Source organism: Carcharhinus amblyrhynchos, chromosome 7 (assembly GCF_965287045.1).
Source record: "Carcharhinus amblyrhynchos chromosome 7, sCarAmb.v2.hapA, whole genome shotgun sequence".
NCBI classification, from domain to species: Eukaryota; Metazoa; Chordata; class Chondrichthyes; order Carcharhiniformes; family Carcharhinidae; genus Carcharhinus; species Carcharhinus amblyrhynchos.
The window spans coordinates 9,536,775-9,554,407 of NC_137330.1; the positions used below are offsets into that span (position 1 = coordinate 9,536,775).

General features: G+C 43.8%; 1 protein-coding gene across 1 annotated transcript; it reads right to left on the reverse strand.

The window, feature by feature from the left end:
• Positions 1 to 17: 17 nt before the first annotated feature.
• LOC145344788 (angiotensinogen-like) lies at positions 18 to 17,328 on the reverse strand. The gene is made up of 4 exons (XM_080191924.1): positions 16,582 to 17,328; positions 8,900 to 9,152; positions 5,633 to 5,780; positions 18 to 1,720 (listed from the first exon to the last, which is right to left on the reverse strand). The coding sequence occupies exons 1-4, from the start codon at positions 17,315 to 17,317 to the stop codon at positions 1,538 to 1,540; spliced, it is 1,320 nt and encodes a 439-aa protein (XP_080048050.1). The 5' UTR covers positions 17,318 to 17,328; the 3' UTR covers positions 18 to 1,537.
• Positions 17,329 to 17,633: the final 305 nt, after the last annotated feature.

The following is a 17,633-nucleotide window of genomic DNA, read 5'->3' on the forward strand; positions in this document are numbered from 1 at the left end:
TCGAGGCATTACCCTGGGGAATGAACCAGGAAACGGTTGTCCCCAAACTTTTGTTCAGCTGAAAAAGGTGTAAAGAGTATGGACGTTTTCCTTCTGTTTACAAAGGACATGACCCTGTGTATGAATATATGTAGCTTCTAGCACACTGTCAACTGGGGTTACCATTGACCAGAAACTCAATTGTACTCACCACATAAACACAGTGGCTACAAGAGCAGGTCAGAGGCTAGGAATGCTGCAAAACTGCAGCAAGTAACTCACCTTCTGACTCCCAAAACCTATCCACCATCTACAAGGCACAAGTTGGGAGTGTGATGGAATGCTCCCCACTTGCCTGGATGGGTGCAGCTCCAACAACACTCAAGAAACTTGACACCAACCAGGACAAAACAGCCCATTTTATTGGCACAACATCTACAAACATCCACTCCCTCCATCAATGACGTTCAGTAGCAGCAATGTGTAGAATCTACAAAATGCACTGCAGCAAATTACCGAAGATCCTTAGACAGCACCTTGCAAACCCACGACCACTTCCATCTAGAAGGACAACGGCAGCAGATAAATGTGAACACCATCACCTGCAAGTTCCCCTCCAAGCCGCTCACCATCCTAATTCCTTCTCAGTCACTGGGTCAAAATTCTGGAATTTCCGCCTTAACAGTATTGTGGATCAACCCACAGCACATCAATTGCAGATATTCAAGAAGGCAGCTCACCATCAACTTCTCAAGGGCAACTAGGAATGGGTAATAAATGCTGGTCAGCCAGTGACACCCATGTTCCACAAATGAAGAAAATGAACCATACTGTGAGCCGAATGATAATCTTAAACTGGTTGTCAGTGTAATTCTTTATACAATCAGGATTGTTTAGCAAGTGCTGTCCAATCACAGAATCATATCTAATGTCGCCATGAATGTGTTTTGAGTTATGCAAGCATAGGCTAGGGTCGGGTCCGGTTAGAGCCTTGCCTATTGGGGACAGATGATGGTACATGCTGTTTGATACAATCTCCATACGCTGAAATTCATGTATTATGTTACTCCTGTGTGCGACAGATGGAGCATCTTTTTGGCTAGAAGGCAACATCCTGTTAATTACAACAATAACCAATTCAAGTTTATCAGTCATACTCGCATTATGCTAGAATTTATGTATATTCACTCACCAGGCCCTGTTCTTTGCAGGCAGAAGCAGCATGTCCATGCATTGCACCATTTTTAACTAAACAAAAGCTTGTGGGGACAGCTATTCCCTGGTTCTATCCTGGGACAATGCCTTGACCAGTCAGAGTCAATCTGCATGGTTTGAATTTAAACAAAACATGGACAATTAACTGTTCCCTTGATAATTCTCCACGGTAATGCTTCCACGAATCAAGAGTCCACTTGCCAACTAATCAGCACTCTCTTCTCATGCAGTATGAACTGTTGTTCCCTATACAATTTGTACTCTTGTAGATCTGTCCTGATAAGTGCAAGATGAAAAGCTTCGAGATCATGTCTTTCTTCAGTAATATTGTTAACTCTGGTTTTCAATGAAGCTTCTTTACTCTACCAAGAAAGAGCAACTGACTCAATATTTTATCGTAAACTTGGAAAAAGAAAGGTTTGTCTATCCGAATCTCTGTTGTGAAGGTTGTGTTACTGAAGGGAAAATCTGCAGAGGTGGGCTTCTCCTCATCTTCCAACACTTCAAAAATAACACGCTGTTTGACCTAAAGCAAACATACAAAAGCAGGACATTTAACAAAGAAAGAAAACTCACAGACACTCTAAAAACAAATTGCATTTCTATAATGTTTACCCCCAAGTTGCTTCATTGTAGCATCAGAAAACCACACTTGACATCAAGCATCAGGCTACCAAAAGGTTGGTTTAAGGAGGTAGATTTTTAAAAGTTTTTCTTTATTCATTCATCACTGCTCAGACCAGCATTTATTGCCCATCCCTAATTGCCCTTGAGAAGGTGATGGTTAGCTGCTTTCTTGAACTGGTGCAGTCCATTTAGAATAGAATCCTTATAGCACAGAAGGAGGCCCTTCGGCTCATCAAGTCTGTACCGACCACAATCCACCCAGGCCCTGCTCCCGTAACCCAGTGCATTTACCCTGCTAATCCCCCCTGACACTAGAGTCAATTTACCATAGCCATTCAACCTAACCCACATATCTTTGGACTGTGGGAGGAAACTGGAGCACCCAGAGGAAACCCACACACATGGGGACAACATGCAAATACAGTGATCCAAGGCTGGAATTGAACCTTGGACCCTGACACTGTGAGGCAGCAGAGGTGCCACTGTGCCACCTGATGTAGCTACATCCTTGATGCTGTTTGGGAAGGAATACCAGGGTTTGGACCCAGTAACAGTGAAGGAATGGAGATATATTTCCAAGTTAGGGTGGTGTATGAATTTATTAAAAGCAGTGACAGAGGCACAGATATTTTGGGAGGGAATTCCAGAGTTTAGGACCTCGCCAGCTGAAGGCACAGCCACCAATAGTGGAGCACTGAAAGTCAGAAATCAAAAGGCCAGAATGAAAGGAATTCAGAGATCTCATCAACTTGTAGGGTTGGAGGAGGTTAGAGATCGGAAGGGCCATGGAGTGATTTTAACACAAGATTGAAAATTTTGAATTTGAGCTGTGTCAGACATGGAGCCAATGTAGATCAGTGAACATAGGATGATGGATAAACTGAACTTGGGTACAAGTTAGGATATGGGCAGCAGAGTTTTGGAAGGTGGCTGGTCAGCCAGGAGAGCACTGGAGTAGTCAGGTCTAGAACAATGCTCCTGTTAATTTCTGTTTGCAGTGTGCCATTGACTTGTTGCACAGTGTGGCTCCTTTAAGAATAACACATCACTGTGTGCATATATACCTTAACGGGGAACATGCCTGTTTGTTTCCTGTGTGGTACATTCCTAGTCATACAGCAATACAGCATGGAAACAGGCCCTTCAGCCCAACCAGTCCATGCCAGCCATGGTGCCCTCCCAGCTCGTCCCAATTGCCCACATTTGGCCCATATCCCTCTATGTACTTTCCCATCCATGTACTTATCAAAAATGCTTTTTAAATGTTGTTATTGAACCTGCCTCAACCACTTTCTCTGGCAGCCCATTCCATACACACACCACACTATGTGTGAAGAAGTTGTCCCACAGGCCCCTTTTAAATCTTTCTCCTCAAACTTCTGCCCACTAGTTTTCAATTCCCCTTCCCTGGAAAAAGATTGCGTTCATCCTATCAATGCCCCTCATGATTTTATAAACCTCAATAAGATTACTGCTCATTCTCCTACGTTCCCAGGAATAAAATCCCAGCCTGGCCAACCGCTCCCTATAACCCAGGCCCCACTAGTCCTGCCAACATCCTTGTAAATCTTCTCAGCACTCTTTCCAGTTTATCAATATCTTTCCTATAACAGGGTGAGCAAAACTGTACACAGTACACCAAGAATGGCCTCACCAACAACTAAAACGACTGTAACAATGTCCCAGCTCCTGCCTTAATGCCCTGAAAGTGGCCAGTGTGCTAAGTGCCTTCTCCACCACCCAGTCTACCTGCAATGTCATGCAGTAAGGTACACACGGTGCTGTTAGGAAAGGAGTTCCAGGATTTTGAGTGGGAAAGAAACAATGATATAATTCCACGTCAGGATGGTGTGGGGCTTGGTGGGAACCTGGTGACGGAAGTTGCAAGTTTGGACAGTGCTGTCAAAGGATTGCTGAAGCACCTCTAATATATCGTACACATTCATGATGAAGTTGGCAGGTGGGGTGTCAATCAAGCGGACTGTTTTGTTCTGGATGGTGACAGATTTTTGGAGTCAAGCTGAGAATATTCCATCATAGTCTTGACTTATGCCATCTAGATGGTGGACAAACTTTGGGAGTCAGGTGGTGGGTCATTTGCCTCAGAATTCCCAGCCTCTGCGCCGATTTTGTAGCCACAGTATTTATGTGGTTGGTCCAATTCAGTGTCTGGTCAATGGTAATGCCCAACATGTTTATGGTGGGGTTTCAGTGATGTAATTACATTGACTGTCATGGGGAGATGGTTAGATTCTCTCTTGTTGGAGATAGTCTTTGGCACTTGTTTGGCACAAATATTATTTCCACTTGTCAGCCCAGGCCCAGATATTGTCCAGGTCTTGCTGCATTTCAACATGAACTGCTTGAGTATCTGAGGACTCATGAATGGAGGACATCGTGCAATTGAGACTTGGTTGAGACGCTGCTACATGAAATGATCCACGCCTTGCTGTTTGTCACAAATAATGACAAAGACCATGAGTCTCATGGCCCTAAGTTCTGCAAACACATGAGGAGGGTCAACAGGATGAGTGGAGCTAAGGTGACCGTAAGTACCCAGAGGGAGTTCTGATCCATATTTATTCTTTAGCTAACTGTGCCAGTTGTGGATGTTTAAGTCGTCTCTGACCCCTTTATCTGTCTGTGAGCTACTTCAGCTGTGCAACCATCTGAGTTCTTTGTGCTTTCTCAACTCTGACTCGTGTACAGCCCTGATTTCCATTGGTGAACATATCTTCAGCTGCCTAAGCTCTGGAATTCCATCTCTAAGCACTGCTGCCTCTCTTCCTTTTTCTCTCCATTTAAGATGCTCCTTGAAATCTCCCTCTTTGACCAAGATTTTTGTCATCTGGGAAATGGTTATGGTTTTTGGAGGTCAATCCAGCAGAAACAGTGTTCCAGACACAACCACCCTCAGCTGCTTCATCAATGACCTTCCGTCCATCATAAGGTCAGAAATGGGGGTGTTACTGATTGATTGCTGCATGACCATTCACCTGCACAGCTTATTGCAAATGTTGGTGTGAAGGTAATGGCAGCATGGATGTTTGTGTTGAGAGGGACAGAGTTATGCAGTTGGAAGGTAGCCTGTCTTGACAATGGAGAGACGATGGGGTCAGATATTAGGAACCTTTCAGCCTGACAGACTGGCTAGGGAGGGGGATTTAGCTGACCAGGTTATAACGTCTGGGAGTGACTTTGTGTTTTAGTCTGTTCTGGTGTCACGAACTGGGGCCTCTACTTTCTCAGGAGGCTAACTAAATTTGGCATGTCAGCTATGACTCTCCAATTTTTACAGATGCACCATAGATGACATCCTTTCTGGACGTATCACTGCTTGATATGGCTTCTGCTCTGTTCAAGACTGCAAGAAACTACAAAGGGTCATGGACGTAGCCAAGTCCATCGCGCAAACCAGCCTCCGGTCCATTGACTCCACCTACACTTCCCGCTGCCTCGGATAAACAGCCAGCATAATCAAGGACCCCACCTCTTCCACATTCTTCCTTTGGGAAAAAGATACAAAGGTCTGAGGACATGTACCAACTGACTCAAGAATAGCTTCTTCCCTGCTGCTGTCATATTTTTGAATGGAGTTACCTTGGATTAAGTTGATTTTTCTCTACACTCAAGCTATGACTGCAACATTACATTCTGCACCTCCTTTTCTTCTCCCCATGTACTCCATGAACAGTATGCTTTGTATAGTGTGCAAAGAACAATATTTTTCACTATGTACTAATACATGTGACTATAATAAATCAAATCAAAGGAACGCCAATGACTGCTGTTAGTTGAGCTGCTCCCCTACCTGGTCTGGTGTCAGCTCCTGGACATTGTTTAATCTGGAGAAGTTAGCTTGACCACCCAACATATCTGGCAGCATCATCCTGCGGTAAAGCTCTTTCACATCATATGTACTGTCCCATTTGAAACGTGGCAAGGTCAGCTTCACAAGTCTGTGGGGTGATTAAAAGAAGAAAATAATATTTCCCTCCCCATTACCAAGAAGAGATGAGAGGATTGCAATGCATTCAAAAACCATTCTGGCAGTGAAATTGGATATGGGTCAGAAAGCAAGACAGACAGTGTGTTGTTGGTTGCTGCTTATATGTCTTACTTAATATTCAACTCAACCCAACTTCAGCAAATTGGCTCCGTCTAAATTTCCCGCTGCCTTGGAAAAGCAGCCAGCATAATCAAGGACCCCGTGCACCCTGGACATTCTCTCTTCCACCTTTTTTGGTCGGGAAAAAGATACAAAAGTCTGAGATCACATACCAACCGACTCAACAACAGCTTCTTCCCTGCTGTCATCAGACTTTTGAATGGGCCTACCTTATACTAAGTTGATCTTTCTTTAAACCCAAGCTATGTAGGGTAATACTACATTCTGCACCCTCTCCTTTCCTTCTCTATGAATGGTATGCTTTGTTCGTATAGCACGCAGGAAACAATACTTTTCACTGTATTCTAATACATGTGACAGTAATAAATCAAATCAAATCAACATCAGGCCCTATCGTGCTGTGTTCAGCAAATGAGACGCTGACTTTTTTGTGCTCCTCCCCTACCCATGTCCAGATTTCTTCCCCTTTTGTAACAAACATTCTCTTTGTACAACTATTTTTTTACATAAATATTATGAGTATTTTGGTGGAAAGCTAAGAGGCCATACATTCTTTAAAAGGGTAAAAGGGCACAGAGAAACTTATTTGAGGGTACAGATAAATACAAAGAGTAGCTTTACAAATTCAAGCAATAAAAATGGAAATCAAATAATGGGGTTAATTTCTGGATGTATCGGATTGAAAAACGAAGAAGCTGTATTGAGTTTCTGCAGAACCTTGCTAAGATAAACTTGGGGTATTCTGAACAGTTTTGGTCTCCATGTTGAGGAAGATGTTGAGGAAATCAAGAAAGAAAAAAGATATTTATAATGTTGTACCAGAACTAGGAGGTTACAGTTATCTGGACAGATAGAACAGACTGGGCATGCATTATTGGAACAGAGTCAGTCATTCAGCCCTTTGAACCTGTTTCGGCAATCAATGATGCCATGGCTGATTTGCAAATTAACTTCATATGTCTGCTGTTACCCCATATTCCATAGCATCATAAAATCCTACAGTGCAGAAGGAGTCCATTCGGCCCATCGAGACTGCATCGACCACAATCCCACCCAGGCCCCGTTCCCGTAACCCCATGCGTTTACACTAGCTAGTCCCCCTGATACTAAGGGGCAATTTAGCATAGCCAATCCACCTAACCCACACATACTTGGAGCGTGGGAGGAAACCCATGCAGACATGGGGAGAATGTGCAAACTTCACACTGACAGTGACCCAAGCTGGGAATCGAATCTGGGTCCCTGGTGCTGTGAGGCAGCAGTGCTAACCACTGTGCCAACGTGCCACCCATAATACAAAACCTATATATCTTAGTTTTGAAATTATGGGGAGAAGCTGTACTATTAATGTCACTGGTCAGGCTTATGCTTTGTGGACATGGATTCAAGTCCCACTGTGACAGCTGGTGGGATTTAACTTCAATTTTAAAAAAGCATCTGGAATATAAAGTTAGTCTCAGTAACAGTGACCACTTTGAAACTGCCACTGATCATTGTAAAAATGCATTTTGCTTACTAATGCCCTTTAGGGAAGGAAATCTGTTGTCCTTACCTGGCCAGGACCACCTGTACCAGCCTTTTGTGAATTCTGGTTTTTCATTGTTGAGTAAGTCCTCCACTCCGTTCTCTTTTAGTCCAGAGTGGGTGACTTTACATTTTCCGACATTAAAATCTCTTTGCCTCAGTTTTAGAGACGGGTCATTTATAACACGCAAGGAGGCCATTCAGCCTTCGAGTCAATACTGGATCTTCATGCAGCAATCCAATCATCCCATTCCCCCACTATGGCCTAGTGAATTTATTTTCTTCAAGTACCAGGTGCACCAGAGAAAGCATTCTTTCTGGTTGTATCACAATTTGGTATGGCTCCTGCTCTGACCAAGACCACAAAAAACTACAAAGGATTGTGAATGTAGCCCAATCCATCACGCACGCCAGCCTCCCATCCATTGACTCTGTCTACACTTCCCGCTGCCTCTGCAAAGCAGCCAACGAAATTAAGGACCCATGCACCCCAGACATTCTCTCTTCCATCTTCTTCCGTCAGGAAAAAATCCGAGGTCACGTACCAACCGACTCAAGAACAGCTTCTTCGCTGCTGCTGTCAGAATTTTAAATGGACCTATCTTATATTAAGCTGATCTTTCTCAACACCCTAGCTATGGCTGTAACACTATATTCTGCGCCCTCTCCTTTCCTTCTCCCATATATACTCTATGAACAGTATGCTTGTCTGTATAGCGTGCAAGAAACAATATTTTCCACTGTATACCAATACATGTGACAATAATAAATCAAATCAAATTATCCAATTTCCTTTTGAAATCATTGATTATCTCTGCTTTCACCACCCTCATGGTGTTCCAGTTTTGTCCATTCACTTAATTGATTCATTTTTCCTTCTGATTTTATGCTGCCAATGACACTGCTTACAATATCGCTTACCTTGGTGTCATTGTAATTGCAAATTGTATATGTGGCTTTTGGTTGCGTCATCTAAGTTGTTAATAAATAAACAGTGATTAGTTGAGGTCCACTACAGATCCTTGTGGGACACCACTAACTACTTGCTGCTAATTCCCACCCATTACTCTCTGCAACCTGCCACTCAGCTAATTTTCTAAGCACGTCAGTACTTTGGTTTCAATTGCATTAGCTTCAAAGTTAGCTAAAGAAGGGACTTTGTCAAATGTCTTCTGTGCGTATATGTGAATAACATTCTTTGATGTTCTCTTTCAATGGGGTATCTAGCAGTAGATACATTTAAGAGGAGGCTGGATAAGTACTTGAGGGAGAAAAGACAGAGGGATATGTGATAGGTTGAAGTGAAGAAGGGTGTGAACAGGACTGTATGAAGCATAAAACTGACATAGGCCATTTGGGCCAATGGCCTATTTCTGTTTGATAGATTCAATGTATCTAAATAACTGTATAATTATTTATATATACCCAGTTTTAAGCATGATATTGTTAACATCAAGGGTGGATTCAATCTTCTGCAGCAAGTTGGATTGGACAGGCTGGACAAGCATCATGTACAGTGTTCCATTCATCGGGAGTTTAATCAAAGTGTACTCAGGATCAATGTAATACCACAATTTTCCACACCAGGTCATCATAGGGACCTGGACTTTGTCCTCGCCGTCATTGAAGAAATCCTGAAGTTCTGACCCTTGGCATTGAGATCTGGACAGCCATTTTCCTAAGAGGAAGAAAATGAAATTTTCTCACACAGCTTGTGAAAGAAACGCAACAATTTACAATGCAGAAACAGAAAATGCTGGAAAATCTCAGCAGGTCTGACAGCATCTGTGGAGAGAGAATAGAGCTAACAATTTGGAAGAGTCATTCAGACTCAAAACATTGGCTCTGTTCTCTGTCTGCAGTTATTGTCAGACCTGCTGAGATTTTCCAGTATTGTTCTGTTTTTGTTTCAGGCCCCAGCATCCCACAGTATTTTGCTTTTTACATTGCAACAATTTACAGCCTGATTCTCTCACTTTTCTGCAAAATTGGTAGCATCTTCCATTAAGTTTCTACCTCACAGAAGTCTTACCCTGGGACAGCCATAGTCTTAGAGGGTTGGATGGAGAGAAATTTGTTGAGTGTGTTCAGGAGGAATTTATCATTCAGTATGTGGATGGCCTGACTAGAAAGGGGACAAAACTTGACCTCCTCTTGGAAATAAGGAAGGGCAGGTGACAGAAGTGTTCGTGAGGGACCATTTTGGGATCAGTGACCATAATTCCATTATTTTTAAGATAATTATGGAGAATGATATGTCTGTCCCAAAAGTTAAAATTCTAAATTGGGGCAAGGCCAATTTTGATGGCATCAGGCAGGAACTTTCAAAAGTTGATTGGGGGCCTCTGTGGGAAGGCAAAGGGAGGTCTGGTAAGTGGGAGGCTTCCAAAGGTGTGTTAACCAGGATTCAGGGAAAGCACATTCCTCTTAGAGTGAAAGGCAAGGCTGACAGAAATAGGGAACCTTGGCTGACTTGGGATATTGAGGCCCTGGTCAAGAAGAAGAAGGAGGCACATGACATGCATAGGCAGCTGGGATCAAGTGACTCCCTTGAAGAGTGTAGGGGGTGTAGGAGTAGAGTTAAGAGAGAAATCAGGACGGCAAAAAGGGACATGAGATTGTTTTAACAGGTAAGGCAAAGGAGAATCTAATGAGCTTCTACAAATACATAAAGGGCAAAAGAGTAACAAGGTAGAGAGTAGAACCTCTTAAGGATCAACAAGGTCACCTATGTACGGATCCACAAGAAATGGGTGAAATCCTAATGAATATTTCTCATCAGTATTTACTGTTGAGAAAAGCATGAATATTAGGGAACTTGGGGAAATAAACAGTGATGTCTTGAGGAGTGAACATATTACAGAGAAAGAGGTGCTGGAAGTCTTAAAGCACATCAAGGTAGATAAATCCCTGGGACCTGATGAAATGTATTCCAGGACATTATGGGAGGCTAGGGAGGAAATTGCTGGTCCCCTGGCAGAGATATTTGAACCATTGATAGTCACAGGTGAATCCTGAAGATTGGAGGGTGGCAAATGTTGTGCCTTTGTTTAAAAAGGGCTGCAGGGAAAAGCTTAGGAACTACAGGTTGGTGAGCCTCACATCTGTGGTGGGTAAGTTGTTAGAAGGTATTTTGAGAGACAGGATCTAAAGGCAGTTAGCGATGTAAGGACTGATTAGGGATAGTCAGCATGGCTTTGTGAATGGAAAATCATGTCTCACAAATTTGATTGAGTTTTTTGAAGGGGTAACCAAGAAGGTAGACGAGGGCAGTGCAGTTGATGTTGTCTACATGGACATTAGCAAGGCCTTTGACAAGGCTCCACATGGTAAGTTGTTGCACAAGGTTAAATCTCACGGGATCCAGAGTGAGGGTCTAAATGGATACAAAATTGGCTTCTTGACAGAAAAGCCAGAGGGTGGTTGTAGAGGATTGTTTTTCAAACTGGAGGCCTGTGACCAGCGGTGTGCCTCAGAGATCAGTGCTGGATCCACTGTTATTTGTCATTTATATTAATGATTTGAATGAGAATATAGGAGGCATGGTTAGTAAGTTTGCAGATGACACCAACATTGATGGGGTAATGGATAGTGAAGAAAGTTACCTCCAATTGCAATGGGATCTTGATCAATTGGGCCAGTGAGCTGACGAGTGTCACATGGAGTTTAATTTAGACAAATGTGAGATGATGCATTTTGGTAGATTGAACCAGGGCAGGACTTACTCAGTTAATGGTAGGGCATTGGGGAGAGTTACAGAACAAAGAGATCTAGGGATACATGTTCATAGCTCCTTGAAAGTGGAGTCACAGGTGGACAGAGTGGTGAAGAAGGCATTCTTCTTTGTTTGGTTTCATTCATCAGAACATTGAAATCAGGAGTTGGGATGTCTTGTTGAAGTTGTACAAAACATTGGTAAGACCACATTTGGAATACTGTGTGCAGTTCTGCTCACCCTATTATAGAAAGAATGTTATTAAACTAGAAAGAGTGCAGAAAAGATTTACTTGGATGCTACCGAGACTTGATGGTTTGAGTTATATATAAGGAGAGGCTGGGTAGACGGGGACTTTTTTCTTTGGAGCTGAGGGATGTTCTTATAGAGCTCTCTAAAATAATGAGGGGCATAGATCAGCTAGATAGTCAATATCTTTTCCCAAAGGCAGGAGAGCCTAAAACTAGAGGGCATAGGTTTAAGATGAGAAGGGAAAGATACAAAAATGTCCAGGGGGCAATTTTTTCACACAGAGAGTGGTGAGTGTCTGGAACAAGTTGCCAGAGGTAGTAGTAGAGGTAGGTACAATTTTGTTTTTTAAAAAGCATTTAGATAGTTAAATGGGTATGATGGGTATAGAAGGATATGGGCTAAATGCGGGCAATTGGGATTAGCTTAGAGGTTTAAAAAAAAGCAGCATGGACAAGTTAGGCTGAAGGGCCTGTTTCCTTGCTGTAAACCTCTATGACTCTAAACTTTAAGCTAATCCTTTAGGTCATATAAATAATTGGAAAGAAAGTATTTGCATTTCTGAGGCACCTTTCATTCCTTGAATGAAAGGTGCATCAATTGTTCGGTCACTGGGAAAACTCACTGGCTCATTTACAAATGTATCAGAAGGCAGGAAGGACCTTAGATTAGTGTCACATCCAAAAGATGCATCACCATAGGTTCTCATTGATATAAGATCCCAACATTATACCATTTATTTACTGGGCAATTGTACTCCAGCTGCGGCTGATGTAATGATTTGTATGGGCTTTTTTATGGCTGCTTAGGCCAGCATTCATTGCTCATCCCTAATTGCCCTTGAATGGCTTGCTTGGCCATTTCAGGGGACAATTAAGAGTCAGCCACCTTGCTATGGATACGGAGACACATGTTGGCCACACTGCTGAGGGCATGAGTGACCTGTGAGTGGGTCTTTATGTCGGCATTGCAGAGACAAATCTCTAGATTTATTAATTAAAGGTAAGTTATTCTGAAGCAGTGGACTGGGTCTCTGGAGTACTCCAGTAAAGGAATTAAGGTTTATGGTGAGCGGGCAGACAAGTGGAGCTAAGTCCACAAAAAGATCAGCCGTGATCTTATTGAATGGCGGATCAAGCTCGCGAGGCCAGATGGCCTACTCCTGCTCCTAGTACTTACGTTCTTATGTACTCGAACAGTGACTAACTATTCCATTGCCAACCCATAACTTCCTAATTTTTGCACTTCCCGTCTGTATTTACAAAGACCTGGAGCCCACATATATTATTGATTGCTTTATTATCACCTTAAAGGATTTGGGAGCAAATATCCCTCTGTTCAGGCAGACCCTTTAAAATTGTTTCAAATAACTGGTACCATTCCTCCTTATCCCTCCTCATCCCTTCTGATTCAAGTGTCATCTGCAAAAATTGTATCCCAAAGTCCAGATCATTATGGTTTATCAAAAGCAGCAGTGATTTGAGTGCAGAACCTCTGAGGATTTCACTCCATCCAAAAACAGCTCTCTCCATAGTTCTGCTTTCTATTCTTTGCCCAATTTGTATCAATGCTGCTAATTTGCCTTCTATCCCATTACTCAGGACCATCAGAAATAGGAGCAGATGAAATAGGCATTTTGTTTTGGTTTTCCCCTCTGCTATTCAGTAAGTAAGAAGTCTCACAACACCAGGTTAAAGTCCAACAGGTGACCTGACGAAGGAGCAGCAAAGTCTCCGAAAGCTAGTGCCTTTGCTACCAAATAAACTGTTGGACTTTAACCTAGTTATGTGAAACTTCTTACTGTCTTTAACCCAGTGCAATGCTGGCATCTCCACATCATGACTATTCAATAAGATCATGGCCAATCTAATTGCTGCCTGAAGTCCCATTCGAGGCCATTGCCCACCCCCCCACCCCCCCCGGTTAATTTTCAACTCCCTTCAAGCTCAAAAATCTGCCGCACTCAGCCTAGAATATATTCAATGACCCAGCCCCAAGGAGATGATAGCCTAGTGGTATTATCGCTAGACTATTAACCCAGAAACTCAGCTAATGTTCTGGGTACCTGGGTTCAAATCCCACTATGGCAGATGGTGGAATTTGAATTCAACAAAGAATAGCTGGAATTAAGTCTCTACTGATGACCATGAAACCATTGTCAATTGTTGGAAAAACTCACCTGGTTCACTAATGTCTTTAGGGAAGGAAATCTGCCATCCTTACCTGGTCTGGCCTACATGTGACTCCAGAGCTGCAGCAATATGGCTGACTCTCAACTGCCCTCTAAGGACAACCAGGGATGGGTAATAAATGCTGGTCAACAAAGCTCATGTCCCACGAATGAATAAAAAGATACTGCACTCTGGGGTGGAAAATTCCAACTCCCTGAGAGAAAAAATTTCTCCTCATCTTCATCTCATGTGGGAGACCTTTAATTGTGAAGTTATGCCCCTCCCCACCAGCATCAATCAGTCCAGTTCCTTCAGAATCGTAAATGTTTCAATACGGTTGCCTCACATTCTTCTAAATCTCAATGAGAATAGATCCAACTTTCCCCATAAAACAACCCGGATTACCCGGATTCTGGATTATGAGAACAAAAGATATAGGAGCAAGAGTAGAAATCATGGCTGATTTTGGGCTTCAAATCCAGTTTCCAATCCACACCCATATGACATGATGTGCTAAGAAATACACTTTGATAGCAAACCTGATACTTTATCAAATTAATGTAGACATTAAGCTCTTTCTTTTATTTATTCATGGGGTAGAAGCATTGCTGACGAGGCCAGCATTTAATGCCCATCCCTAATAGCCGTGGAGAAGTGGTGTGAGCTGCCTTCTTTAACCACTGTAATCCATGTGGTGTAGGTATACTCATATGCAGTTAGGGAGGAAGTCCCACAATTTTGATCCAATGACGATGATATTTCTAACTCAGGAACAGTGTGTGGCTTAGAAAGAATTTGCAGGTGGTGGTGTTCCTATGTGTTGCTGCCTTTGTCTTTCTAGAAGATAGAGGTTGTGGATTTGGAAGGTGTTGTCAAAGAAGCCTTGTTGATTTGCTACTATTCATCTTGTAAATAGTATACACTGTGTCATTGTGCATCATTGGTGGAAGCGGTGCTAACCAAACAGGCTGCTTTGTCCTGGATAGTGTAAACCCTCTTCAGTGGAGCTGCATTCATCCAGGCAAGTGGAGAGTCTTCCATCATACTCCTGATTTGATTGTGGGGAGACAGGTGAGTTACTCACCACAGAATTCCCAGCCCCTGACCTGCTGTTACAGATTTGGTATTTGTAAGGCTGGTCCAATTAAGTTTCTGAATAATGGTAAGCTCCCAGGAGGTTGAGGGTGAGGGGTTCAGCGATGGTAATGCTGTTGAATGTTAAGGGAAGGTGGTCATTGCATGGCACTTCTGTGGCATAAATGTTACTTGCCACTTATCAGTCCAAGCCTCACTTTTGTCCAGGTCTTGCTGCATTTGGACACAGACTGCTTCAGCATCTGAAAAGTCATGAATGGTACTGAACATTGTGCAGTCATCAGCGAACTTCCCCACTTCTAAGCTTATGATAGAAGGAAGGTCATTGATGAAGCAGCTGAAGATGGTTGGGCCCAGGACACTGGGGAACTCCTACAGCCATATCTTGGAGCTGAGATGATTGACCTCCAACAACCACAACCATCTTCCCTTGTACCAAGTATGACTCCAACCAGCGGAGGGCTTTCCCCGAGTTTCCCACTGGCCAGTTTGCTAGCGTTCCTTGACACCATAGTCAGACAAATGCAGTCTTGATATTGAGGACTGTCACTCTCACCTCACCTCAGAAACAAAGCTCTTTGGTCCTTATTAAGACCAACTCTGTAATAAGTTCACTTCTATTTCCGTTATTTAAAATTGTAATTTTCCAGGTGATAAGACCATTTTCGGTTGCGTTAATAAATCTGCACCAGGTCACCTCAATAAAATATAGTCAAGCACTCATTTTAAATGCAAATTTTAGATAAAGCATATTCCACAGCACAGGCCAAATGTATTGCTTCATTGCAGATTTACATTCAGGGACAAGGAAATAAGTGTGAACATAGGGGTGGCACAGTGGCGCAGTGGTTAGCACCCTGCACCTCGGGTGACTGTGTAGAGTTTGCATGTTCTCCCCGTGTCTGCATGGGTTTTCTTTGGGTGGTCTGGCTTTCACACTCCAAAGATGTGCTGGTTAGGTGGCTTGGCCATACAAAGTTGATCCTTAGTGTCAGAGGGATTAGCAGGGTAAATAAATGGGGTTACGGGGATAGGGCATAGATGGGATTGTTGTCAGTGCAGGTTTGAGGGACCCAATGGCCTCATTTTGTACTGTAGAGATTCTATGATTGTATGATTGATTACCATAGAATCCTTACAGTGCAGAAAGAGGCCATTCAGTCCATCAAGCCTGCATCAACCACAAAATGGGATATGAAGAAATGCTTCTCAGAACTGGTGCGATTTTGAGGGGAACTCATGCCTTGATCTCCAATTGCACAGAAAGCAGAAATTTTCAGCCCTCTGATCTCAGTTGGATTACTCAGAAGGAAGCCTGGACAATGCCACCTGTCCTCGTAAATTAACCCTTTGAGCTCCCGCATCATCCTGGTGAATCTCTGACAACAGATCTCACCAGGGATTGAAGCCAACCCAGATCTGAGATAAGGCAGAACTTCCTCAGGCTTCATAGAATACAATCCCTATAGTGGAGAAGGAGGACATTTGGCCCATTGAGTCTGTACCGACCACAATCCCACCCAGGCCTTATCCCTGCAACCCCATGCACTTACCCTGCTAATCCCCCTGACACTAAGGGACAATTTAGCAGGGCCAATGCCCGTAATCCACACATCTTTGGATTGTGGGAGGAAACCGGAGCACCTGGAAGAAACCTGTGCAGACATGGGGAAAACGTTCAAACTCCACACAGTCACCCAAGGCTGGAACTGAACCCGGGTCCCGGGGGCTGTGAGGCAACAGTGCTAACCACTGTGCCACCGAGCCGCCCATGCTGCTTTTATTGGTATTTGTTGGGAATGTGGAGCAAGTTTCCAGAGGGATTATTTCACTTCCTTGATCTTTTACAGGTTTCTCCTCATTGACGAGGCTCTTACCTGTGAAGTGAATGTAACTGGCCAACACTAAATTGGTGCTGGGGCTCAAGCCAGTCACCAGGTTGCTCACCCTGCCGCCAGTGGCATTGAGGACCAGGCTGTTGATTGTCTCTTCGGCTACGTGGGGTTGATTGCAGTCTGCGGCTCTCAGCTGCACCTGGGGATAGAACAACCGCAGCTCCCAGCTGAAGGCTCGACGGAGCTGCAGACCCTTTCGGAAAATTAACCAGGTGCCGGTGGAGATCGAGCCTTCCTGCCGAGTGAGGATGTCATGGTGGAGCAGCCTGCCTTGCCAGCGCATGAGCCAGGAGCGCTGGTCGCCTACGCATCTGTGGTCGATGAGTCCCAGGTGCTCGTGGAAGCTTTCGGCGGTGGCACCCCCAGCCCCCAGGGAGAGCGCGGCCAGGCTCTCATACAGGTGGACAGGGGACAGCAGTGTGACCCCTGACTCGTCCAGCGAGCCCAGCTTGGCGAACCAGATTTTGGCCAGAGTCATCTGGATACTGATTAAGGTGAACATCTTGGTGGAGCTGACTTTCCACAGCTCATTCTCCCACCATTCCTCAGACATGTTGACCGGACTTTGTTCAGGAAGGAATCTGTTGTTGCGGTCCATTTCCTCCTGGAACTTTGTTTGGTTGCAGGTGAACAGCTGGAAAGGATGAATGTAGGGTCGGTTTGTTGTACCCCATTCCAGGAGTGCTCCCACCCACAGAAGTGAGAAGATCCACCTCATGCTCAACCACTTCTCAGCCCAGCACTGGAATGTGAGAGGGAGACAATCATTAGTTAACTGACAAGTCACTACCTTGCAGCAACTTGGATAGATACAATCCCTACAGTGAAGAAGAAGGCCATTTGGCCCATTAACAATTCCCCCCCCAGGCCCTATCCCCATAGTCCCATGCATTTACCCTGCTAATCCACCTGACCCTAAGGGGAGTTTAACATGGCCAATCAACCTAACCGGCACATCTTTGGGAGGAAACCAGAGTTCCTGGAGGAAACTTGTATTTATATTAATTCTTTAATGTAGTAAAATTTCCCAGGAT

What these genes read in the sequence shown, in the direction of transcription:
- LOC145344788 (XM_080191924.1), bottom strand. Translation starts at nt 17,317, where the DNA reads ATGAGGTGGATCTTCTCACTTCTGTGGGTGGGAGCACTCCTGGAATGG. An exon ending in CAGTTACATTCACTTCACAG is followed by an intron (nt 9,153 to 16,581) that starts GTAAGAGCCTCG and finishes TCTTCCTCTTAG; the next exon opens with GAAAATGGCTGTCCAGATCT. An exon ending in AGGAGCTGACACCAGACCAG is followed by an intron (nt 1,721 to 5,632) that starts GTAGGGGAGCAG and finishes TGTTTGCTTTAG; the next exon opens with GTCAAACAGCGTGTTATTTT.